Here is a 25,888-nt window from a genome sequence, read left to right as displayed (position 1 = left end):
TTTTTGAAAACAAATGCAATCTGATTTCACAGTTACACAGTTTAAATTAGTGAGATAACTTTTCTTAGTTTTTATTCTGGATATTTTCATATTTTTTGTGCATGTTCTGATGGTTATCCAGTTAAATCTGGCTTTTTACGAGTGTTATGGTAGTCCCTGAACGCATCATTTGTAATGCTAAGAATGGGGAAGGCTCGGTGTGAAGCTCACAATGACGCGTCAAAGCGTTTCCGTTTTGAAAACATAAAACGACCGTAGATCAAGACTATTCCAGGGGTCTGCAACCTTTACCTTCATAGGAGCCATTTTTCCTCAGCTCACCTGGATTAAAGTCATTCAGGAGCCACAAAATCTACTTTATCTTCACAATAAAGACAAAAAGTGTATAAATTTGAAACATATTAAAAATTTAGTGAATAATAAGCTGAAAGAGAAGATTTTGTGTTATAAAATTGTAGATGTTATGTCTCAGGTTTTTATTTTCAATGAATTTGCAAATATTTAAATTAAGAAAACTATGTAATATAAAGTCCATAAATAGATAATAAGATATTTTAGTAAGTTTGTGATTTTTTTCAAAAAAATAAATACAAAAAATGGCCGGAAATGCAAAACACACACACACACACATATATATATATATATATATATATATATATATATATATATATATATATATATATATATATATATATATATATATATATATATATATATATATATATATATGTATAACTCTTTAAAAAAATTTGAATTTTAATCTCTTAATTTGCATAAAGTTTACGAAAAAAATATTAAAAAAAAAATAATAATAATAAAAAAAATAATAATGAGAAAAATAATTTCTTAATAATAAAATTATGAATAAAAATTCTTTATTTCATTTATTTTTTTTTTTTCAAAAAAACCATTCAAACAATACCAGAATTACAAACAAGGCAGACGGTTAAATAGAGTTAATAGTTCTTTTTGGAGAGAATACACAATTTTTACCTGTTTTCTCTCTTTTTACTTTCAGCTTGGAAAAAATTATCTGGAAATAAATTAATCAAACCAATGATAAACGAAACATACCCAGTTAAAACCCAAACTGAAGCTTTTACTTTGGAGAGTAGTTCTTCTCATTTCCGGTTTGATTGTTGGTGTTCCGGTTAACTTGTCGTAGCGGGGCAGTCCAACCCGGAGGAAACAATCGAGAGCGATTTAGCTGACAAAAAGCAGCCGTTTTCTCTAGATGGGATTATAAACAGTATCTTTTCTGAACACCCTGTGTGTTTTGAAGGCTCTGTTGAGTTCAGATCTCTAATATTCGCCGTTAACGCTGTCCGTTGGGCCTTGTTTATACTGTGCAGGCTGAAGCAGGCCCGGTCCTGTGCCAGGTTTAACGGCCGTTTCGGGTCCGGTGTGTGTTCCGTGCGGATCGGCCCATTAGCTCACCAAGTAAGTGGATTTTCTGGTGGCAGAGGACACACATACACTGTAAAATACAGAGTCTGATTATGATTCAGCTCATGGTGCTGGACGTTAACTGTTATTGTTAGCTCTTAGCGTTATGGTAGCAGTTAGCTGCTGTGACGCTCTGTGGAGCTCTGTGCTAAGCTAGCGGCTAAGAGATAGCGTTAACGGGGACTTCTAAAAATCATTCGTGCTTTCATTTTTTGTATTATATATGAGCCTGTTGTTACACCCATAAAAGGAGCGTTTTCATTCCCTTCCAGCTTCCGTTTGCTGTGTTATTTTCTTTAAGTTTTCATCCTAATATTATTGAGCTCCAGCTTAGCGCCATTAGCTCTGATCGGCTAACTGATGTAGCCTTGTTTGTCAAACCAGCTGACTGAGGAGTACAAGAGCTGTTAGCAAGTTATTCAGTCACGTAGCTTCACTTCTTCTGTATGAGTGTGCTCATTAATAACTGTGTTGTTTAGATCTGAGGGTAAAAGTCAGAAATGGTCTCTCCACCGGGTCAGATCACTGTTGAGCTCAGCTCGGTGTGAAGAGCCGGCTGTCAGGGCTTAGCAGAGCTCTGACCACGAAAATATGTGACATCAATATGTTGTTAAGGAAAAGAAAACACAGCCTGTAAAGGCCTCAAAGAAATCAACTTATGTGCCATTTTAATAAATCATCACCCACTCCATACTGTGCTACATGTCTTTGCAACTTAAGCTTTCAATGTTGTTGTTTTTTAGCCTGTAGTGTGTCACTTTATCATATCCAACACACACCCTGAATGTGTGTTTTTTTACAGAAACATGTAGAATTCTGTGTTAAAACAACCTATCCTATGTTTAAAAATCAAGGCAGCTTTTCAACATGACACTCATAAGAAATGTGATTTATAGCATCTTGTAGCTTGTCATGCTAGAATGAAAGTCAGATTTTCAGGGCCGTTGTAAAATAAATGAGTTGTAGCAGCAGGCGTCTTCGGTTAAAGGAGCTGGCCTTAAGTGCTGACTCAATATGAAGAGGAATACTAACAATCATGATGACAAAGAAAACAAGTCCTAACTGGCACACATTTCCTTCTGCTCCATCTTCCTCTAGAGAATATGACCCAGATGCAACAATGACATCCAGATTTGGTAAAACCTACAGCCGTAAGGGAGGCGAGGGCACGTCTAAGTTTGACGAGGTTCTGTCCACCAAGAGAGGCACACTTAGCACCAAATGGGGTGACACCACCTACAAAGCCAAGGTCGGCTCCAAGCGTGCCGGCCCTCCTAAGAAGGACTCTGTGTTGGGAACTCACAAGAGGCCCCGTCCGTCCGGAGACGGCGGCTTTGATGATCCGTTTGGATTTGACAGCGATGAGGAATCCAAGCCGGTGTCATCCCGCACCAGCAACAAGGCGTCACCTGCCAAGCCGGCCTCGGCAGAGCCCCCACAGGCGGAGCGACCCGGCTTTTCTCTGGAGATGGGGAGCAGGTCTGTGATCCAGGAAGGATCCAACGCCATGGTGTCCAATCGGGCGCCGTCATGGTTCCCCAACAACAAGAACCAGTCCAGACTGGTGGAGGACACAGCTCGGTTCTTCAACAGCAGCAGCTCCATCACAGGTAAGACACCGAACAGGAAACCTTAAACGAGCAGACCTGAACAAAGGCTGCATCTGTTGTTGTTTCTGGATTATTTAATCTTTGTATTCCACTATTTGGCTTCTTATTTAGGAAATTACAAAATGTGAAGAGTTTTAGAGTAGTCTAAACTTTCTGTTGTGAAAAACTTTAGTTCTATTCTTGTAATCTTTCTGATTTAAAGATGAAAATGAAATTCCCCTTGAACCTGCTGACTCAGCTGATCCCAGCTCTGACGGCTTCTGTCGGCTTTGTAAAGACTCTGTTTGGTCTCAGCTCACTCTGACCGATGATTTCAGCTCAGATGGATTAAAAACAAACCTCGATGGTGGGATAAGATCGCTCACACTAACCACACTTGGTGTTTTGTTCAAACATCCTATGTTGAGAAATATCCTTGTTAATCTTGCTCTGTGATCAGATGGCTCACAGATGCTAACTGGATTCTGGGTCTTCAGATGACGTGGTCGGTGGCCTCTTCAAATGAAAATGCACTCAGTCTCTATAAGATCATTATCAGAGCTTTCTGCAGAAATTGCAACATGCTGCTCAAATCTGGTGCATGTTTGGCAGATCTGTGAAACGCCTTTATGGGTCAGGAACAATCTGCGAGCGCTCACTGTTTCTCAAATTCACTTTTCATTTCACAACCAAAACCGAAGAACAGAGTTTGTTTGCTTCTCACAGTCCATCAGTGTCCGTGTTGACGGTCTGAGCTTTCCGTGACTGCTGCTGGCCACCTGCCAGAGACGTGACCCTCTCCAGCTGACTCTGAACAACAAGCTGTGCCTCAGTTAGCGCTCCTTCTCACAGCGTTACCGCTCTGATCCAGGCAGGAGGGGAGCTGTGTGACAGCCAGTTTAACTGAAGGACTGTCACCTACAGCTGTTATCTGCTGGCTGAGTCTGCTGTTGACTCAGTAAATATGACACAATCCTGCAGCTCTGCTGTCCCAAAATGTGCTGACATCATAAAGCGAGTTATCTCTACGTACAGCGGTTTAAAATGAGCTCAGTGTGACGTATTGATGCTTCCTCACATTGTTTGAAGCAGAAACATTTGTAAGCTTGAGGTTACTGCTCTGATCGACCCAGTGAATGTACCCTGATAATGAGCAGCTCCAGCTTTACGCAGCTTTTATAAGTCTCTGTATTCTCACAGTCTGCTGGCGGTTTCTGATAACAGGGCTCATGAGAAAATCTGCATGATTGGGATCTTAGCAATCTGGTATTTTTCTAAAGATCTGCAAAAGCCTCATGACTTTCCTGTGCCCTGCCCTCAGCTCGTAGCACCAGCGTGCTCGTTGTCAAATCCTCTCAGTCTAAAACACTGTAACAATCATCTTGATCAACGTTTGGTGGAAAAACGAAAAGCAGAAAAAACCCAACACCATGTCTGCAGAAGTCACTGAGCTTCTGTCAGTCTGAGGAGCATTTCTCAAACAAAGATTTCAGCCCACATCAGAGTCATCACAAACCAAACTACAGCGAGTGTCCTTCAGTAAGAAACGTCCTTCCTCTCTTGTCGTTATCACATAAGGCCCGGTGTCTCCAACAATGACAGATCAGAGTTTTTCTGTCCCGTCATTCTTCTTCTTCTCCTCACATGACTCAGTAAAAAGTTGATGTGGAGTTATAACTTTAACGAAACAACACTTTGGGCGTGGAGAATAGTCCTGTGGGAGTCTTGGAGCTGGAGAAACTGCACTCACTCTGCTCCAACACCAAATCTTAAATAAGAAAACTGTTTTTTTTTCAGAGCAGATAAAAATACACTCTGATGTTTCACCATGAAGCAGTTTCCTGTCTTTGCTCACTGTAACGAGGTCAGGATGGCACCCGTTTGTCATCCGTGCAGACACAGAGGTCCACAGGGTGCTAATTGTCCGAGCATGTGGGCTGAGCTGTCAGAGGGGTCTGAAGCCCTTTCTGAATGGTCCTGGATAAATAAGCTGCGTGGCTCTGAAGCATCTGGTGTGAGGCTGTGGTGCTGCTCCAGCTGTGTTTGTGTTGGTGACCTGCTTAGAGGTGGAAGGTGCAGTCTGAAATGGTGCAGGCGTTATGCAAACCAGGCTGTGCAGAGCAGCCTGTGGGCACACTGTTGGTTCAATGCTCAGTCAGATAACACTCAGTAACACACACCTCATCACATCACCGCACCACACTGCACTGCGCCGCCGCTCTGGATGAAAACATCTGGTTTGTTAAAATGTGAGAGATGAGAGACTTGATACGGTGACCTGGACTCTGGGGATGAGAATCTGAGAGCAGCTCTTATCATTCTGTACAAGTCTCTTTATAGAAACACACACACACACACACACACACACACACACACACACACACACACACACACACACACATACACACGCACACACACGCACACACACACGCACACACACACGCACACACACACGCACACACACACGCACTGATGCTTTCCCTCAGGTTACACACACTATAGCATATCACCTCCCTCATACACAGATTGTGTTTTGATATATTTCTTGAAACTGTGTTTAACTCCAGGGTCCCTGTGGATCCTTAAAAAGTCTTAAAGGCATTAAATCCAGTCATCTAAAAACCCAAGGCCTTGGATGGCCTTGAAAAGTCTTAAATTAATCTTTAAAGTCTTAAAAATGCTAACACATGTTGGTACAGTTGTAAATGGCCCCACATCTCTAAATAAATGCCAACATTTATTTATTTTCTAACTTTAAGTCATTTACTGAGCGACTCTCATGGTGTCATCACTCAGTCACGATGGCTGAACAAACGTTGATGTGTTTGCTGCTTGGACTTTATTGACTGTCCCTAACCCTGTGGAAGTGATGTGTTTTTCTGTCGTGTGTATTGTGAAGTTGGTCTTTAAAGTCTTAAAGTCTTGAATTGAACTTCCCTTCAGCTGTAGTAGTCCTGATCCTGATCCACGTGTGGCCTCTTTACTGACTCGTCACTTTGTTGGATCAGGACCTGAGACAGGGCAGAACCTGCAGGAACCAGCTGCTCTAAAGTTTAAATCATCAGTTTAAGAGTTTCAGGGTTTTTATTTTAGCGTGAGGACTGTGGAGGTTTTTAAGGTGACCCTCCATGGGACCAGTTTGTGTCTGAAGAACTGATCCTGGTGTTGACCTCTCCACAGGGAAGCCCCAGCAGAGCCCCTCGCTGTCCCAGAACCAGCACAGCTACTCCTGGTACCAAAACGCTTCAGAGAGCGATAGGAAGCCTCTGGCACAGACCATCACCCTGAAGACCGGCTCAGAGGCCGAGTCCTCCTACGACTCCTGGGATGCAATCATGGGTCTCCGTCCACCATCGCCCAGCCAGGAACCTCGCAACCCGGCCCCCACGCTCTCCTGGGCCTCCACAGGCTTCCCCGCAGGCAGCTGTAAGATAGGCCAGACCCAGCACGTAAAGCCCCCCTCTCCCCCGAGACTGCAGAGCCCCAGTGAGAGCCAGGACTTTGGGGGAGGCTCAGACTTCCTCGTTGAGTCCACAGATTACTCCCAGACATCCTCGTCCTCAGCACACGTAAGAAACTCGAACTGTCGGACATACAGGAGACCCAACAAGCAGGGCTCTGGGAAAGCCTCGGACTCCTCTGGCTTCTCCACGAACGCTTTCGGTGCAGATCTTCCCAAAACCTCGTCTGACGCTAGTAATAAAACCACAGGAGGGGGGCGAGGAAGAGGGCGCACGAGGGACTACACCGTGCTGCACCCCTCCTCTGTGTCCATGTGCAACGTCACCATCCAGGACCGAGGCGTGGAGGAGTTCAGCACAGAGGCAGCGCCGTCCAGTGGTGGCAGCGGAGCCGGGTCTGGAAGTACGGCCGAGGTGGGCGAGGCGGGCTGGCAGCGGAAAAAGACGGAACAGCAAAACACGAGGTAGAGAAACACATCGCTCAGAGCAGAGCATCACTTTACTGTCCTCAAAGTCAGATAAAAAGTCTTCATCAGGCAGACTGCATGAATGCTAACACGCTAACCGTGCTCCCCCCCCCCCAGGTTCAGGCAGACACAGACCAAGTCCAAGAAGGACAGCAAGCTGGAGCTGTTTGGCTTCGACGACACAGACGTCCCCCAAGAGGAGAACAGCACCGACAACGCCGACTGTGGATCCAGCTACAAGATCAAGTACTTCGGCTTTGACGACATGAGCGACAGTGACGACGATGACGATAAGAGCTCTAAGGAGAGGAGGAGGGCAAAGATGGCCGCCATGGCCAAGGTAACCCCGGTGATAGCCATCGAAGAAGACTCAGAGAGTGACGACGAGCCGCCGGATCCCTTCGAAAGGCTGGAGAGCCAAGAAACGCAGACAGCCCGAGAGAGCAAGAAGAACTCTGAGCGTCAGGAGAACAGGATACGAGCAGGTAAAACACACTCTTCTTAAACGTGTGTGTGAAAAACGTTTCCAGCTCGAGCAGGCGGCGTTTCTGAGCGTACAGCAGGCTAAAGGTCGTTAGCTTGTGTAATGTTGATGTGTAAACACAGCACAGAGCGCCCACACTCTCACTGAGCACTTCTCTCCTTTCTACCAGCATCCAGCAGGAGCCCGTCCTCCCACACACACACACACACACACACACACACACACACACACACACACACACACACACACACACTCACAGCATGCATGATTCCCTGTTAACACTAACAAACCATGTCTCCTTCACTGCTAATCTGTGCTTATCTTTAGCTGCTGAATGCAGCGTGAAGATCAGGGACAGAGTTTTCTGCTCTGAACAAAGCTGCAGGAAACATCTGACCAAACAGATCTTAGAGACAAAACCCAAACCTTACAACAAACCAGTGATCTGAGGTTTTCCCTCTAAATATATCATTTTGTTGATCCTTCTGATGGTCACTCGTGTTGGTTTGTCTGCAGACGTCCTGGACTTCTCTGAAGAAGGCCTCAGAGTGGTGGCGGGGGCTCCCAGGAGACCGCCTCAGGGCAAACCAGCAGAGAAGAACCCAGACTCCTTCCGCAGGATCTTCAGCGCACACAAGAAGGTCAGATACCGTTTATTCAAAGCGTCCCCAGAGTTTTCCATCAGTTCTAAAACCCTTTCAGGACACGCGGGATATTCTATATTAAAATCCCCAATGGAGAAACATGTCCTGAATGCATCTCGCTGGAAGAGTGTGTGTGTGTGTGTGTGTGTGTGGGCAGAGCAGAGGAGTCTTCTCTGGTTTATTGATGGATGAATGTGGAGATTGAGTCGTCTCTGAACTGCTTCTCTTTTATTCATCACGGTGCTAATGGGTCTGTCTGTCCCTGCCGCTCACTCTGAGAGGGAGACGGACGGATTCAGCAGAAACATCTTTCAGGGAGAGAAGGATCCTCACACACAGTCACACCTGATATAGAAACTAGAGCCCGACCGATAGGGGACATGCCAGGAAGAGCTTTCAATACTGGGGGCGAAAAAAAGCCGGTATCAGATATATCGACCAATATCCGATATATGGGCTGATATATAAAATAAATTCATTGATATACACAGGATATATACTGTTTATAAACACAAATTATAATACCCATATGATTTAAGACAGAGACAGAACACTATTAACGTAACACAAGGAACTTTAATTATAAAACTGTCAACATAAGAACTGTAGTTTAAACCAATGATAAATAAGAACAAGCTGTAAACACAATAATAAATATACAAGTCAAACTTTATACACAGTAAGTAGAAAAAAAGTCAAACTGTAAACACACAAAGAAATAAACAAAAAGTCAAACTTTAAACACAATTATAAATAATAAAAAAGTTAAACTGTAAACACACAAAGATTAATAAGGCAGATTTGTACAAACAAACTAGTGCAAACTGTATTTTAAGAATACAATGAAAATAAATATTCAAAAATAAAGTTTTTAAACTGTAAACATGTAAACAGTTGCATATATAGTTTCACAAAGATGAAACTTACATGATGTTTAAACGCTGTATAATACTCTTATATTAGATGATGGTGGACGTGTGAATTAACAGTAACATTTATCTCTGTTTATCTCACAAAAAAACAACTTACACAACTTTAAACATTGTTACACACTCTTTAAAATTTAGGTGAAAAAACCTTGAATGCTCTCTCTCGCATGTCTTAACAGTGTGTTTTTGTCATGGAGCATTAAAGTGTATAGTTACATTGTTTTGCAAAGCCACAGCTTACCATGGAGTAAATCAAATAGATTTCAGTACATTTTTATAATCCGCTACATTTTGGCTGATGTTGAATACTCTGTGACAGGCCATAATCGGCCCGATTAATCAGCCTGATTAATCAGCCCGATTAATCGGCCCGCTGATTAATCGGTCGGGCTCTAATAGAAATCTTGACTTACGTCTTGTGGGTTTAGATTGTGTTTTTATTTTTCACATGCTTCACGTTTGTCTTGCATTTTACCGCGTTTTCACTGACTAATCCCTCAAATAACTGAGATGAGCAGCCTCATTTTTTGGCAGACTAAACCAATCCATTCCCAGAAGGCGGAGCTAGAAACTCTTCAGTCTGCTGATTGGATTTATTAACGGGGTACACTGTGTCGCTGCTGTGGCGTCACACTAATATTTAACAGACGCAGCTATCAGCATCCAGGTTACACGCCGCCAACTACAAGGGGGCACGGCTGGCTGTGGAAACACAAACAGGACCAAACTGATCCAAACTGATCCAAAGTGGTCTGCCTGTTGGAAACGGGCTGTAGAGGGATAAAACTTGGGCCTTGACCCTGGTGTAAATCTTTTATGATAAAGGAGTGATTCTTTAACTCCGCAGTCCAGCGTCTCTGTGACGCTCCCTGGTCGTGCTGTGGGAGTCTGCAGCGTGGCAGAGATAACGTTGTTGGGTTTTTTGTTCTGCACCAGCTGGAAACTTTAAAGTGCCAAATGTAAAGTTAATTTCCTCTGCATCTGCCTGCAGCAGAGCAGCTGTAAAGTCTGAGCAGACACACGGCCCTGAGGAGCATAATAACGTACTTAATGTACTCTCTCTGCTTCTCCAGTTTCATGCCCCGACTCTCATAATAACTTTCTTCACTATCAGCTGAATAATGTGCTCCCCTCTTTGTCTCCATTGCTTCCTCTTGACCGCTTCGTCTTTACATTACACCTCCTCAGTAATGCTCTTACCCCACCCTCCCTGCTCCAGCACACTCCACCCCCCACTCTCACTCTGTTTCCATCTAACAGAGAGCCGAGTGGAGTGGAGTTGGACTCATTATAAAAACAATAGCCTGTAGAAGTGAGCGTCTATGGAGGAGTTGTCTAAACTCTTCCTCAATTACAGTAAACTTTGTGTAGCTGGAGCCAGAGTGCTGTTTGGTTATTCAGCGGGGGACGCGGGGCGGTGTTAGATGTTAGCGTAATGATTGCTTCTAGACGGACTCATCCATATTTAGAAGATGGTGTCTGCTTTATTCAGGGAGGGTTTTATAGGAGGCGCCGTTATTACTTCTCTAACCCTCCTCACAGCTCCATGTGGCTCTTTCTCCGTGATGCTGTTTCCTGCAAAGAGGAGGAAACGTGTTACTGAGCCCAGTGAGCAGGTTGAAATCAAAATGAACCACCTCTGGTGTCCAGGAGGTAGTTTTTCTGGTCTTCTGTCCACATCAGCAGTCTTAGTGAAGCAGTAGTAAAGTCATGTTGATGAACATGATGGATGGTCAGTGGGGACTGATTGAACAACAGTGGGCCCTGCTGACCTGGTAGCGTTTCACCCCTAAATGTCATGACAGGCCTGTAGATGGCGCTATAACTGTCTTGTTCAGAAGCAGCTTTTGGTAGATCTCCACTGAAATAGAGTTGGGCCTAGGGATGGCTACGTTTTACATTTAAAACGATACGGTACCGATGCCCGGTAACTAGCTATGGATATCAGTACTCATTGGTACCAATTTTCTGTACTTTAGTGTGTGTTACTATGGTAATAAATATTAACTTGTTCAATCATAAAATCTCAGAGTTTTTCAGTTCAACATATTTATTCTTCAGTATAACCTTGCAATGCAGCGTTCATGTCCAGTATGGAAAATAGCCTTCTCTCCCACTCCCTCACAGTCACAGGGATGTGTTCAGGTACCTAAGCATGGTACTGTTTGGTTTTATGTGAACCGCTGCTCGATACTACAGACAGAATCCAGTCAGTACCTATAAAGTACCTGATCCAGTTCCCATCCCTAGCTGGGCCGATCATCTGGTGTGTTGGTGAATGCTCAGAGCAGAAGTGGAGCAACAGATGCTCATTTAGTTAAAGACAGTCACAGATTGAGCAGATTGAGCAGCACAAGCTCAGCACGGGAGATCACCACCATCCAAACAACCATAGGGTTTCAGAAAAAACCCACTCTGGAGGCTGTTTTCAGAGTTTGCTGTGTTTGGTCGTCTAAAACGCCGTTTCTGTGTGAAGGAGAGGCTGAAACTCAGCGATACTTTTGTGTTTCAGCCTAAACCGTTGTCATGAAAACGGCCCTTCGACTCTTCCCTGTAAACCCTCACCCCATCACGCAGGAACAGTCCGTCCTCACCCACCTTCCCCCCCCACACACACCACACACACCACACACACCACACACTCACGCTGTTATCTGCAGGTGGGCGGGGCGGTGGGGAAGGTGTCCGTCTGTGTCATTCAGATTACTGTAGGAGGCTGTAGCTCAGTGTGTTGATGTTCCAGCAGCGCCCAGCTCCTTCCCAAACTCCTCTTTGTCTCTGCTGATTAACCCTGTGGAGCACAGGCCCCCTCACCTCCCTCACTGCTCCCATCCTCAGCCAACTCTGGCTCCTCACCCTCTCCTCCTTCTGTGCTGCCCATCCCTCCTTTGTTTCTCCTTATGAGCTCCCGGGCAACCACCAACCACAGGTTTGGCAAAAATATATAAAAGGACAGGAGCTGAGCCAAGGATGAAAGGACGAGGGCTGATGCTGGTGTCAGGGGGTTGTGTGTGTTTGTTTTAAGTGTGTGTGTGTGTGTGTGTCCTGCTGTTTGATCAGTGCTGGCAGACTCAACACTTTAATGAGCATCCATTTGTCCTTTTCCTTCAGCGTTCACAAACAGGAGCCTCTCTGAGAGTTTCCTTCTCTTTATATCAGTAAACGTCTTTAAAAACCGTTAATCTCTCTTCAGTCGACTGGTTCGTGCTCAGTGATGTTCACGGCTTTTCTTTGTGTGTTCACCTCCCAGTCTCCCACCAAAGCTGTGTACAACGCCAGGCACTGGACGGTGGACAGTGAGGAGGAGCCACCTCCACCTTTCTTCTCCAGATCACAGACAGCACCTGTAAGCACACACACACACCCTGACACACTCAGCTCAGCCAGAAACACTCCAGGAGTGAATTAATGGAGTCCCATCGTATTAAAACTCTTCATTCTCTGAATATCTATCTAATGATGTTTAAGATTCCTCCCTGTCGTCTGAAGTCAGATCTTTTATTTCATTACTAACTGGTCGTCCTTCGCCCTTCAGGCGCCAGCTGCAGCCGGAGCACCAGCTAAAGAGCCGCCTGACGCTCAGAAGGACGAGGACGTCTTCAAAGCTCCTCCACCTCCTCCTAAAGTCACCAAGTGTGTGACCCTCCCCACAGATCTCTACCAGGACGCCGTCACTGCGCTCAAATGCCGCAAAGAGCACAAAGAGGTACAGCTGCTTTCTCACTCACCCCTGAGCCGCTGAACATGACGCTGAGCTTTCCTGAAGGTGACGAGGGGAAGATACTGGCTTGTGTCTAACCAGAGGTTTGTTGTTTTTCCGCTGTCCTCGTGTCCTCGTGTCCTCGTGTCCTCGTGTCCCAGCTGTACACCGTGGTCCAGCATGTGAAGCACTTCAACGACGTGGTGGAGTTTGGAGAGAACCAGGAGTTTACGGATGACTTTGAGTATCTGGCTACAGGTCTGAAGACTGGACAGCCTCTGAACACACGCTGCCTTAGGTAAGGGCTGGCTCACGCCCCCTGCTGGGGACAGAGAGCTCTGTTGAAGTGCTACAGGCTGGTGGTATTTGTTCCCTGTTAACCGTTTGTCTGTGTCTGTCTGTCCTCCAGTGTGATCAGCCTGGCCACTCGCTGTGCCATGCCCAGCTTCAGGATGCACCTCAGGGCCAGAGGGAAGGTGGCTCAGGTCTTCAAAACACTCAACGACGCCCCTCAGCACCCGGTGAGGATCTGCAGAAAAAGATTATCCATTATCCTAAAGTGGTTCAAGTTTTCATCGACATTTGAGGAATCAGAGAAACTGAATTTTGAGGGAATCTGGATTATTCATCAGAGCTGTAACAAATATTTCCTCCTCTGCAGAACCTGGCCATGTGCACGGCGTCTCTCATGTACATCCTCAGTCGAGACCGGTTGAACATGGATCTGGATCGCTCGTGTCTGGACCTCATGATCCGGCTGCTGGAGCTGGACCTGGACCAGGATCAGGGGGGCGGCACGGTGACTGAAACAGACTCCACCAGCCAGTTCAGCGCCAGAGAGATCGCCAAGATGAAGGAGAGGATCAGGAAGCTGTGTGACACGGTGCACAACAAGCACCTGGACCTGCAGAACATCACGGTACGGCTCAGGGTCCTGAGGTCTTTGGCTCAGTGAGCGCTGGTCACTCTGTGTGTCTGTTGGAGTGACGAAGCCTTGAACGGCGTTTAGACCATCACACCTCTCCACTCCAGCCTCTCAGTAATGATATCCCTTTAGCAGCTCTTCAGTCAGGATGACTCACACACGCCCACACGCGTCAGAGCGTCAGAGCGTCAGAGCGTCAGAGCGTCAGAGCGTCCCCGCTCTGCTGCTGCTCAGGATCTGTAGTGATTGAAAATATCTGCTCTAAATATCAGGTTCATCTTTCTGCTCTTCAGTGCCAGCGTTTGACATTCACACTGAAACCAACCCCAGGAAACAGAGAAAACAAGCGCTCTACCTCAGAAAACTACCCAGAATGCACTGCAGTAAGAGCTGTTAGATACAGTGAGCTCACACCTTTATCTCCCTGCTTCTCTGTGTTCCTCCTCCTCCTGCAGACGGGTCACCTCGCCATGGAGACGTTACTCTCCCTGACATCGAAGCGAGCTGGAGACTGGTTCAAGGAGGAGCTGCGGCTACTGGGAGGACTGGACCACATCGTAGATAAAGGTCAGAGACGTCAGGATGGGTCTGACCCCCAGTCATCAGAGTGAAGGAGTACTGTGGTGGATCTGGTTTCTGATTTCCTCTTCCTGTGGTGGTTTTCTGTCCACAGTGAAGGAGTGTGCCGATAACCTGGACCAGGAGGACGATAAGGAGAAGCTGGTGTCTGCTCTGTGGGGAGCTGAGAGGTGTCTGCGGGTGCTGGAGAGCGTGAGTGTGACGTTTGCTAAGACTGGAAGCTAAAGCAGTGTTTCTTCTTCTGCGTCTTTGAATAACGATCTTTATTTGTCTTCATGCAGGTGACGGTCCACAACCCAGAGAACCAGAGCTACCTGATCGCCTACAAAGACTCGTCTCTGATCGTGTCCTCTGCAAAGTGAGTAAACACTCAGGAACAAGCAGCGAGCGCTCATCGTGCACGTTTCAGCGCTCATTTGTTCACAGCTCCCTCCGCTCAGACGCTGAGGGGGATTAAACGTGGAAACAGAGAGCGCTGCTGACAGAACGCAGAGTGACTCAGCTCAGATCTGCTCTGTGAAGACTGAACTGTGTCTGCTGCTGTGTGTGTGTGTGTGTGTGTGTGTGTGTGTGTGTGTGTGTGGCAGCATGACTCAGCCTTCATTGTGGTTTCTGAGAGCACCGTAATCAGGGTTTTGTTGTTCAATTTCCTCGTCCTCATGTCCCGTCAATCACATGGTTACTCTCTGACCTCTGACCCCTCAGAGCGCCGTCCACTGTGGAAGTGACCTGACCCTGCATGCTCCTCCTCCTCTTCCTCTTCTTCCTCTTCCTCTCCTCGTCAGTGTGCGTCTTCCTCCAGGCACATTATGTCCCAAATTTCCATCTTTTGTAGAAACATCATTTCTTCCTGACTTGAGCTGGTACAAAGATCAGAGCGTCTTAAAAACTCATTTCTGTTTTTCACCGCTCTGTCAGACTGGGATTGTTTAGGAAAATTACTCTAATTTAGTCACAGAGGAAAAAACTGCTCCACAATAACAAGTGTTGTCTGAACAGCTTGTTTTGTCAGATATAGCAGTAACACTTTGTCATTACGACAATAACCCTCCAAACTCACACCTCCATTATCATCTTTCCAGACAAGGAGTCAAAGAAAATGAAATGTCTTATCTCCTAAACCACACAGAAACAGAACAATACTTTCAGACACAGCTGTGATTAAAATAATGTTCAGTGATTTTCAGCCACTGAATGTCCTTGTTTGGTCATAAACGTGATCACTGCTCAGAAAGACACGTTTTATTTGTTATAACCATCTGATCAGGCCTTAAAGCTGCAGCGGCACACGTCCCCATCCTGCTGCCCCCCCTCGCCCTCGGCGTGACCGGACCTTCGCCCCCTGCAGCAGGTCTGCAGACTCTGGGGGGGTGAGGATGATGATGGAGGCCAAACGCTTCGACAAAGAGCCGCTGTTTCACTGTGTGACACAGGCCTCAGTCTGAGCGTTCAGCTGTCCTGTCCGTTAACTCGATTAACCCCCAAACCGCAGGGCGGGCAGGAGAGCAGGGACGACACACACACACTTAAACACACACACACACACACACACTAACACTGTGTGTCTGACACCTTCCCTTACAGAAACTCCAGGTGTTGTCTTCTCATTACGTTCGTTACCTGCTCTGAGTTGCTCCTCGTCTCCCTCCTTCCTGTCCTGTTCCTCCTCCTTCAGCTCCTCGTTCCTCCTGCCCCGTCTGTTTAAACCCCAACTCCCCTCTGACTGTTTCAGCTGTCTGCACGACTAATTCAATTACCCCCTCAACCACCGCTGTAGACACACACACACACACACACACACACACACACACACACACACACACACACACACACACACACACACACACACACACACACACACACACAAAACTAGAGTCTTTTTCCTTATTGAATACTCTCAATTGCTTCAGAGCTGGACCCAAACTTTCCCCCCACAGTAAACTGGTCCCCTGAAGCAGGACCTGGTCCATGTGGAGCTGGACTTTCTTCACTGCACCAAAAGTTTATCCTGTGACCTCAGAGCTGAAGGAAAAACTCAGCTGCTGTCGTACTTTACCATCTTATTAATGAACTTCTTCCTTTTCTTTCACTCTCACAGCGCTGCTCCTCTCACACACAACTCCTCCTCCTCCTCCTCCTCCTCCTCCTCCTCCTCCTTTATTTCCTCCCTCTCACCCGCTCCTGTTTTTCTTGGTGGACTCTGCTCAGCCTCTGCAGCGATTAGATTTAATTTGGTTATTTACATCAGGCGGCTGACCGGCTTCACCCTTTCTGCTACTGCACCCGACCCCACAGTGTGTGTGTGTGTGTGTGTGTGTGTGTGTGTGTGTGTGTGTGTGTGTGTGTGTGTGTGTGTGTGTGTGTGTGTGTGTGTGTGTGTGTGTGGGTACACATCCTGCTCTGTTTTATGATGAAGTGGAACAGGAAAAAGGAGACTTGAGCTGAGATGACATCTGGATGTGAGGGCTGTTCATTGATGTTATTTAAAATCAGTTTTAACTTCTTCTCACGGCGTTTAAATCCACAGAGACACTACGGTGGCCAGAGAGGACCAAACCCACTGAAACACAGCTTTAAAGCAAGAGATTATAATTCCCCTCAGGGATGAGAGTTGAAAACCAGCTCCTGTTGAGAATCAATGAGAAATATTTCAATCCATCAATATCGTTAGCCTTTGTACTTAACGATTCCCTTATCGATTTTTTACACTAAGATAACATTTCCCAAGAAAACTCTGAAATGAACTTTATCCTATTTAACACATTCAACATGGTATAAATCTCCTTATTGACCAAAAACAATATAAACAAAATACAGCTAGCTTGATGCTAATGATAATTTGTAAGGGGGAATTGCCGTGATATGCTAGCAGTTAGCATAGCTTCAAAATAGAAATTCAGCTTTCATCACAGAAACATGTCACAGTCTTTGTGAAAAAAACAACTGAAAACTCCAAAAGTTGAAATACTCACAGGTACATGAAAGAAAAGTTACTGCAGGCTCATGGTGGCTTCACAACTACGGCAAGGTTCCAAACAGCTCAGAATACTGCTATAACCACATCCAGACACCAGATGGCCTACTTGAGTCAACAATTTATTACAAAACAGTGCATCAACACGTGATGTGTCATTCTAGACTAAATTTTGTGTATTGATGTCCAGAGAAATCCAGATCCAGTGACTAATTTCACATTTATTCACTTATAAACTGAATCTAATGCTGTGGACTCAGAAAATCTGTAAAGCTAATTTTTGTACAGAGGAAATTCACAGGAGGAATCCATAAAGAGTCAGATCAATAAGCAGAATTGAATCCCTGATTGTCTTCCTTCCCCCTCAGGGCGCTGAGCAGGTGTGAGGCGATGATCCAGCGATACAGCAGAGAGTTTAACTCAGATGGAGCCGTGGTGGGGAAGGCCGTGGAGGACTGTATGAGGGCGATCATCGGAGTCCTGCTCAACCTGACGCATGATAACGGTGAGCATGAACCCAGTGTGGAGGCTACAGAGCCGCCGTCTGATGGATGTGTAACCATGTGGACCTGTGTGTGCAGAGTGGGGCAGCACAAAGACCGGGGAGCAGAAGGATCTGATAGTGACGGCTCTGAACTGCGTCCTCAAAGTCCCTCAGTATCTTCCTCAAGAGCAGAGGTTCGACATCCGAGTGCTGGTGAGTGTATGGGCTTTATCGTTCGTTCTGTGACTCTGTGGACATGACCCGCTGCTGGAGACTGGATCTGCTGCCTGATCTTTCAGGGTCTGGGCCTGCTGATCAACCTGGTGGAGTACAGCGCCAGGAACAAGTACTGTCTGATGGAGATGGAGATGGAGGGAGGTCAGGGTCCCTGCAACTCCACCGTCCTGATGAGCCCCCCGCACCAGGACATCACCAGCACGGGCCCTCTGAGCGCCATCGCTGCTCTTGTCCAGGTCAGTTCTGAGTTTAACGCTCGTCTGAAACAGGAAAAGCGCTGTCAGGTCAGCTCCTGCAGGTGAAATAAATACTCCACGCTGATCAGTTTTCATCTTCAACTGAGGATTAACAGCCGTGTTAGCTTCAGTCCTTTCTCTGAGCTCCTTCTGCTGCAGCGGCTCGTTTCCCATGAGCACCATCAAAGAGACACTGAAATCAAATCATCTCACATAATCAGATTGGGCTGATGCTCTTATCCAGACTGACTTCAAGTGAGGTCAGGGGCAGGACCAGCAGCAGCATCCAGATGAAGTCCAGGGAGACCAAACCAGGACTGAGGGAGAGGGTTTTCACTTTTTCTCCAGAGCGTCAAAGTTTCCAGCGTCACGCCATCCTCAGCTTCACTGTTCGTCATAAACTACATTAAAGACAGAAGAACTGCTCCCAAACTGTCTTTGTCACTCTTTTTCCAGTTGTTCCTCCAGAGAGAGCGTGCCGCCATCCTGGCTGAGGCGCAGACTGATGACCTCATCAAAGAAGCTCCAAAGCCCGCCCTGGATCAGAGCGGGCAGTGGCAGGAAACAGGAGGCGAGATCCAGTGGGTCGCTAACGACAACCACGACGCCGAGAAACAGGACGACGGCAAGAAGAATAAGAAGGAGGAAGAGGACGAGGAGCTGGACCTCAACAAAGGTACGAACGGGATCAGACCAGGTCTGTGGACGTGATCAGATCAGGTCTGTGGACCACATCAGATCAGGTCTGTGGACCACATCAGATCAGGTCTGTGGTTTCAAACGTGGTGTTAAAGGTGAAACTGTCGTCCTCACAGCTCTGCAGCACGCAGGGAAGCACATGGAGGACAGCATCGTGGCCTCGTACACAGCACTGCTGCTGGGCTGCCTGTGTCAGGGGAGCTCGGTGAGTCTCACACACACACACTCACACTCACACACACACAGATGATGTATTTGACAGGAAGTGTATTTGTTGACTCCCTTGTTCCTCCTGTGTTTCTCCCCCAGTTGAATGTGACTACTGTGAGAGAAAACCTGCCTAAAGGAGATTTCTCCATCATGACGGAAATGCTGAAAAAGTTCCTCAACTTCATGAACCTCACTGTGAGTCACGGCTGTTACACAGCTCCAGGAAACTCTGCTCTTCATGCAAATGCTCCGTCACAAACACTCAAACACTCATTGAAGTCATTTTGAAAATTAGGGAGTAGGAGAACAGTGAAGACTCTGACGTAGGTTTTTCAGTTTTTGTCAGGAAATCATTTCTGCAAGCAGACTCTTCTGTTTTTGAAGTTTTCTGTGAAGCAGATTAAATCACAGGAGAACAATTTGCTGTTAGCTCAGGGAGCTGTCAGTCTGTGGGATTTTCCTCAGTGGGCTCTGGGCACACATCGTTTACACACTAGTGTGAGGATGTTGGCGATTTTTATGATGTTTGGTTTGCTTTTCGAACATCAGACCATGGGAAACAGTTGAATGATGATGATGTCTACAGACTGTATCAAGGAGACATATTCCCCCAAAAATGCTCATCAGATGTGAGTAGGGATGGGTTCCTCTCAGGTTTGAAATGATGCAGTACTGATGCTCGGTACCTGGCAATCGGTACTGTTACTCAACGATACCCATTTTTGGTAATTTTTTGTGCTTTTGTGGTAGAAAATTTTTGGTTAAAGTTTCAATTTCTTTAATAATAGTGTAAATTTGTTTTTCAAGTTAACATATTAATTCTTCAGTATATAACCTTACAATGCTGTGTTCATGTCCAGCTTGGAAAATCCCCTTCTCTCTGACTCCCTCACACTCACAAGGATGGGTTCAGGTACTTTAATAGAATTCAGTCGGTACCTATAAAAGTACCTAATTCAATACCCATCCCTATATGTGAGTCAGTTTTCAAGATTTAAAGACTAAATGAAGAACTCAATTTAGAGGATAAAACAGTTTTTGAGCAAAAAAATCCTTATTAAAGCCGCTAAACAAAAAACCCGGATACTATGATACGACACCACCCCCAGTATTCAGTGGTGTCATACGGTAGCATGGTGCTCTGTGGTAACAGGAAGTTTACATGCATCCTGAGATTTAAAGCTCCCATCTCCTGCTCCTTTCCTGCAGTTTAATCTGGATCATTGATGTCTTCATGAAATGGTAGTAACATGTTTTGGTCCAAAAAGCCAATAAATCAAGCACAGCAGCATTGTTTCCAGGCTCTCATAGCCCCTCTGTTCAGAACGCTCTGATTTAGTGGGCGTGGCCTTCATATGTAAATGAGCCACCGCTGATACCGCCCCGCTCTTCCACGTCACTGAGAGCGGCGCCACGAGCTCCGAGTGCACAATGTTTAGAAAACAGAGAAGCTGGTTTACCGTAACATTACAGGCTAAAACAACAGGCTAACTGCAGCTAAAGTTAGCATCCTGAAGCTAACACAGAGACAGGGGGGACACTGAGGAAAAGCTCTTCCATCTGCTCCACAGCACACAGCATTTAAAATACTCACATTTCCAGGGTCCCAGGTTTGTTGGAGGATGGTTGGTAATGCGCCTGGATTCAGGACCAGTCTATTGGCTAGCCCTCTGTTGGACTGTCCAAAGTTGGAAAAGCAGTCGGCCGTGAAGTGACTAGCACACACATGCTCAGTTTTACTGAGTGTAGCTGGAACATTTCCTGATAAATGAACTCTAGACACTTAGTCTGTCTTCTCCTGAGATGGGAAGCTTGAGCATGGAGCTATGTGGCTGTTTACAGCCAAAAACAGAGCAGTGATGGCTTTTCAATCAGGTCAGACTTGCTCCTGATTGGTCAAAAAAGGGAATCGCTGACGTCGGCAAATTCCAAACAGCTGGTTTTAGGTCAGGATTTAACATTAACAAGCTCTACTAGGTTCAGGTTTGGTCATTAAATATCACATTTTGTGGAGCATACCACCTTAAAATGATGCAAAACAAAACGTTAATTTTCTGCATGCAGCCGTTTTTCTAACTAACCTCTGCTCTCTCTGTCTCTGCAGTGTGACGTCGGCACAACGGGACAGAAGTCCATCTCCCGGATCATTGACTATCTGGAGCACTGTTAGAGAGAAGCCTGTCTCACACACACACACACACACACACACACACACACACACACACACACACACACACACACACACACACACACTCACACCATAACCTCCTCCTTCATCTCCATCATCACCTCAGACTGTGTCCTCTGCTGGAAACAGGCAGTTCTTCATCACCATCACCACCCTCTTCCTCTGTGTCGTCACCACGCCCTGGTTTCCAGGAAGCAGCGTCTTGTTTTGCTCTGCTCCAGCTCTGATCAGATGTAGTTTGTCCCTGACGTTACGCCCTCCCTCAGTGTCTCCGTTCGTCCCCTCTTCCTCTGGTGGTGGATTTGCTCAGATGGAGTTCATTTCTCTGACCGTTTGATGGATTTCCTTTCAAAGTGTCCTGCTCGCTCCTCATCCTCCTCCTCTTCCTCCTAAAATCACCTCACTTGTTGAATCGATCGGGGACAGACGAGAGGAGCTGCCGTTTTCTGCAGCCTGCCATCAAAGCCTGGCGCCGGGCGCTCGTCCTCTGAAGCTGATAATCATCCAAACAAGTGGAGTGTCAGAGAGAAAACCACAGACCAGATAATCGCTCTGCGCTCTCCTTCATCTCCTTTACCTCTCTGACCTCCCGCTCCGTCAGGGGGAGGCGCTCCCAGGCCTCCACATCTGAGCATCGATCCTTTCAGGAGTACGAGTCTGTAGAGGCTTAAGGTGGTATTTTAAGGTGGATTCTCCTCTGAATCTTTGCACGGGGTCAGCTGTTTTCTCCTCCTCCACCTCAGCAGAAAACCATCTCATCTCAGACGGTTTGTTCTCCTCAGAGCGGGCGCTCCTCCCAGCATGCCGAGCGCTCTCCAGTCGCAGACTAAAGCAGGATGACCCTCCAGGGTGAGAAAAGCTCTTTGGAAACTTGGTCCAGCTCCACACGCCTCCTGAAAGAAGAGAAACTTTCTCCTCAGCCAGAATCGATCGCTCTGCCCCTCCACATCAAAGCTCCGGGTCCTCCAGGTCCTCCAGGTCCTCCAGGTCCTGACCTGTCCCCCTTCAGGTCTGCTCAATCACCGTCCACGTGTGTGTGTGCTCACAAGAGCCTTCAATTAGGGCTCAGAGGCAGCCTGTCTGAAGAGACGCCGTCTGGCCCCAGCTCTCAGGCCGCGCTGAACCGCCAGCGTGAAGGCTCGCCGCCGCCGCTGCCGTGGAGCGAGAGTCTGTTTGTTTGATGATTGGAGCCACGGGGTCCTAAACCTCAGCCCTGAAATACAAAGTTTACTGTTTGTTGTTGAGCTCAAGAAGACTGTTACGCTTGGATCGGTCCCACAGAGACCTTCCTCTTTTTGACACACGCAAAAACCGTTTTTAAAAAGCCCCTTCACTGAGGTCCCAAAATGAGAAAAATAAAAGTTGGTGAAATGTTTTGGACGTTTAAATCAAAGATCCTACATTTTACATGATGCTGAATTATTATTTATTATTATTATTTATTTTGGGTCATCACTGAGCGCTGCTGTAACGGATAAACTCTGGCTCAGGCTGGCTCATTGCTCTCTGACAAACTTGAGCAGAGCAGAGGACGAAACAGGAAACAGACAATCTGTCAAACTGAACGTGGAGTTTTTATTCACCAGTTTCCTCTGAGCAAAGTCAGATCTTAAAGCCATCACTTCGTTTCTCCCTGACTGACCCACAGAGCGTCACAGACACTGAGGCGCAGAGAGCCTGCAGTCATCGTCTCACCTGGAGCAGAGAGACCTGTTTCTGTCCCTTCACTTTCACACACGCTCTGTTCAAACCAGTCACAGTTCTCAGCATGTGTCATCAAACCTCTCCATCCTGTTGGTGTGTGTTTGTTTCTCTGATCATCACACACACACACACACACACACACACACACACACACACACAGAGTTACACCCTCACACTCCTTTTTTGTTTTCAAGTTTACAAGAGCTTTATTCACAGACGTCTGAAGAATGATGGACGAGCTTTCTGTACATAGCCGTTGTACATAGATGGATCCCTCTGTAGGAGGGGGGGGGGGGGCTGGGGTGATGACGGGGTGGGGGCGTGGGGGGCAGGAGGAGGGGGGTTGAATTTAAAGTTAGACCGGTAGACTCTACTTTTCTGAACCTGACTCTATTTTTCCTTTTCTAAAGCCTTTTCTCCCAGTGGTGTTGTTGTTGGGCAGACGGACAGAGAGCTGAACAAGCCGACTGCAGGAAACTTGATCTTTGTACCAATTTGCAGACTGATGTCTTTGGTTATTTGTACATAATTTTAAAATAATAAAATTGCTACTTTCAGTATTTCCTCCTCCATCTGTCTGTTTCCTCCACACACGGTGAATCATCAGCATTTCACGGGTCAGACTGTGAGTTTTATCTTCAAACTACAAACATGACAAACTTTAGAAACAGGGAGGACAGGTCACACATTGCATAGTTCTTTGTGCTCATAAAAAAATATACTCCATCAGCTCACACACCTCACACACTCCTCATTATTCATCCCGTTTACACTGAAGTGCACAACTTTTTCTGTTACAAACTTGAGAGAAACCAGATCAGAATCAATCATTTGTAAAAAGTCTCAGAGTTTGGAGGATCACTCAGTCCCGCTCCTGCTCTCCCACACGTCCTCATCGTAGCTCCGCTGCTCCTCTGCGCGCCCCGGACCCCCGCTGCTCCCCCCGGTGTGGGGCTCCCTCCCGGGCCCTGGTGGGGCCGGACTGGGCTCCGGGGTCTGCGCCGCGCATGTGCCGTCCTCCAGGAGCTCGCTGAGGGTGGCGATGTAGATCTGGGCCATCTGCAGCGTCTCGGACTTGGACAGCTTCTTGTCGCTCTCCAGGTTGGGGATGACGCTCCGCAGCCGGTCGAAGGCGATGTTCAGCCCCAGCATCCTCCTCCTCTCCCGGGCGTTGGCAGCGAGGCGCCGCCGCCTCTGCGCCCGCTCCAGGGAGCACTTGTCCGGCTGGAGGTAGTGCAGCGCGCCGCCGGAGGGGCCCAGCCGGAGCTCCACGATGGCGCACGGAGGGTCCCTGTGGTCGCATCCGGCGCGCCTGCGCTCTGGGGCGCGGCTCCGCTGCAGGAGAGCGTGGATATCAGCCTGCAGAGCCACCGGGACCCCTCCCTCCTGGTCCAGCGTGATGAGGGGCGCGAAGAGACTCTTACTCGGCGGCATGGCTCCTCTTCTTCCTGGGTAGAAACTTCTGATCAGACAGCTGCAGCTTCTCAACGCTTCCACGTTTGGCTCTCTCCTCTCCGGAGGGTGGATTTATGGGGATGGGGGCTTTGGGGACGCGCAGTGCGTGATGTGGGGGCGTGGAGAGGGTCGTGTGCTGCCTAATGAACAGAGCCAAAGTCCGCTGCAGGAGGTCTATTAACCAAGTTCATCAAAAGAGGATTAGAAGCGTCTCAGTGCGCCTCTGTGGGCCGATACACGCAGGCGGCCAAGCAGAGGAGCCTGAGGGAGGGAGGAAGGAAGGAAGGAAAGTGAGGAAAGTGAGGAAGGAAGGAAGGAAAGTGGGGAAGGAAGGAAGGAAAGATAGTAAATGTAAAAAAACTTTTCTTTTTGACCAAATGTTGAAATCTGGTGAATTTCAGGCTGAAGGAGTCTGGTCTTCATCCCTGGAGGTGTTGGGAACATTTGCTGAGGTGAACCTCTCCATGAGGCGTTCACTGATCAAATCTAAGCTTAAGGAGAAAAGAGAGTCTTATATTTAAGGAAACAAAAGCATCTTTTCCTCACTGTGGATTTGGAGCGTGGTTGGGGGGCTTTGGTGTTTCTTGGCCCTGCTGCTCTGAAACTTCATCGCGCTCCTCATCCTCAGTCCTGCTGTTTCTGTCAAAAACACTTTTTAGATCTGTTCAGGGAACGTTAACCTCTAAAGCTGCAGTAGATGCTTTAAGGCTTCTACAGGTTGTGCTGTGGAGCTGGTGCTGAAGCTCATTTCTGTGTTTTTTTATGTCGGGGTTGTTAAGGAGCGTGGCGGCCCCCTGAGGGCAGAGCCTGATGCTGACTGACAGTAACTGGCAGCCTGCGATCCTCTGGAAGAGCTCTAATGGGATTTACAGCGTGTCCTGAGCGCCGTGTGCCAGCGCTCTGCTGGCCGAGCCTTCACAAACGCCTCAGCGTGGCTCCGGGTCGGCACAAAGATGCTGCGTGACACACGGAGGATAATGGGCTCCTTATGGCCAGGAGGACCCTCGCTGTCTCTGCTCCCTCCAGTCTGGAGCACGTGGGGAGGTTTGGCTTCACGGCTCTGATGACAGTTGTTGGCACACTCCGCGTTGGTGGAGCCAATGAAACGGCTCATTGCAGCCAGCGGACAGACACGGGCCACAGATCAAACCCTCACGCCGCCATGATGCTCCTCTGGGCGTGTCCAGCTCTTCACCGCTCCAAGTTTGACTTTCAGGGTTTTCACTGAGCTCAATCAAGCTGCAACAGAACAAATGATCCGTGTTTGTGAGCTGGGTACGCACAGATCCTTTAAACTCCACCAGGTCCTCAGATCTGAGCCACAAAACCTGCACACACACAGTCAGACCTCTTTTTTTATGAGACAACACTTTTTAACATTTCACCTTCAAGATCTTTCTTCATTTCTGCAGGATGAAGAGTGATTATCAGCATCCATTGTCATTTGAATCAAACAAACTCAGGGTTTAATGACGAC

The 25,888-nt window shown here is 47.1% G+C and overlaps 2 protein-coding genes across 3 annotated transcripts; one reads left to right on the top strand and one right to left on the bottom strand.

Moving 5' to 3' along the window:
• The first annotated feature begins 1,126 nt into the window (after positions 1 to 1,126).
• On the top strand, positions 1,127 to 22,523 carry LOC141784893 (wings apart-like protein homolog). Of its 2 annotated transcripts, XR_012597489.1 has the most exons (21): positions 1,127 to 1,440; positions 2,545 to 3,056; positions 6,216 to 6,960; positions 7,081 to 7,448; positions 7,964 to 8,088; positions 12,271 to 12,366; positions 12,556 to 12,726; positions 12,882 to 13,018; positions 13,130 to 13,241; positions 13,382 to 13,639; positions 14,101 to 14,212; positions 14,319 to 14,416; positions 14,506 to 14,582; positions 17,567 to 17,703; positions 17,780 to 17,895; positions 17,982 to 18,155; positions 18,612 to 18,831; positions 18,971 to 19,059; positions 19,164 to 19,259; positions 21,169 to 21,289; positions 21,324 to 22,523. XR_012597489.1 is itself a non-coding variant. In XM_074662841.1 (20 exons), exons 2-20 carry the CDS (start codon positions 2,567 to 2,569, stop codon positions 21,232 to 21,234), a joined length of 3,687 nt encoding a protein of 1,228 aa, XP_074518942.1. In that variant the 5' UTR covers positions 1,127 to 1,440; positions 2,545 to 2,566; the 3' UTR covers positions 21,235 to 22,523. The 2 variants fall into 2 exon arrangements, 1 of the variants encoding a protein (XP_074518942.1); XM_074662841.1 differs by having other exon boundaries at positions 21,169 to 22,523.
• Positions 22,524 to 23,085: 562 nt separating this feature from the next.
• Positions 23,086 to 24,871, bottom strand: atoh1c (atonal bHLH transcription factor 1c). Its single transcript, XM_074662842.1, has one exon. It carries the CDS (start codon positions 24,388 to 24,390, stop codon positions 23,815 to 23,817), a length of 576 nt encoding a protein of 191 aa, XP_074518943.1. The 5' UTR covers positions 24,391 to 24,871; the 3' UTR covers positions 23,086 to 23,814.
• Positions 24,872 to 25,888: the final 1,017 nt, after the last annotated feature.

This window comes from Halichoeres trimaculatus, unplaced genomic scaffold (genome assembly GCF_033239565.1).
Source record: "Halichoeres trimaculatus isolate MK-OKI-2021-1 unplaced genomic scaffold, fHalTri1.1 fHalTri1_scaffold_23, whole genome shotgun sequence".
NCBI lineage: Eukaryota > Metazoa > Chordata > Actinopteri > Labriformes > Labridae > Halichoeres > Halichoeres trimaculatus.
The sequence above is the reverse complement of the archived record's forward strand: the minus strand, read 5'-3'. Positions and strand labels throughout refer to the sequence as shown.

Excerpts from the sequence above, each read along its gene's own strand:
- LOC141784893 (XM_074662841.1), top strand. The coding sequence starts at position 2,567 with ATGACATCCAGATTTGGTAAAACCTACAGCCGTAAGGGAGGCGAGGGC. Across the intron at positions 13,640-14,100 it reads TGGACCTGCAGAACATCACG|ACGGGTCACCTCGCCATGGA; the intron begins GTACGGCTCAGG and ends CTCCTCCTGCAG. Across the intron at positions 17,704-17,779 it reads CAACCTGACGCATGATAACG|AGTGGGGCAGCACAAAGACC; the intron begins GTGAGCATGAAC and ends CTGTGTGTGCAG.
- atoh1c (XM_074662842.1), bottom strand. The coding sequence starts at position 24,390 with ATGCCGCCGAGTAAGAGTCTCTTCGCGCCCCTCATCACGCTGGACCAG.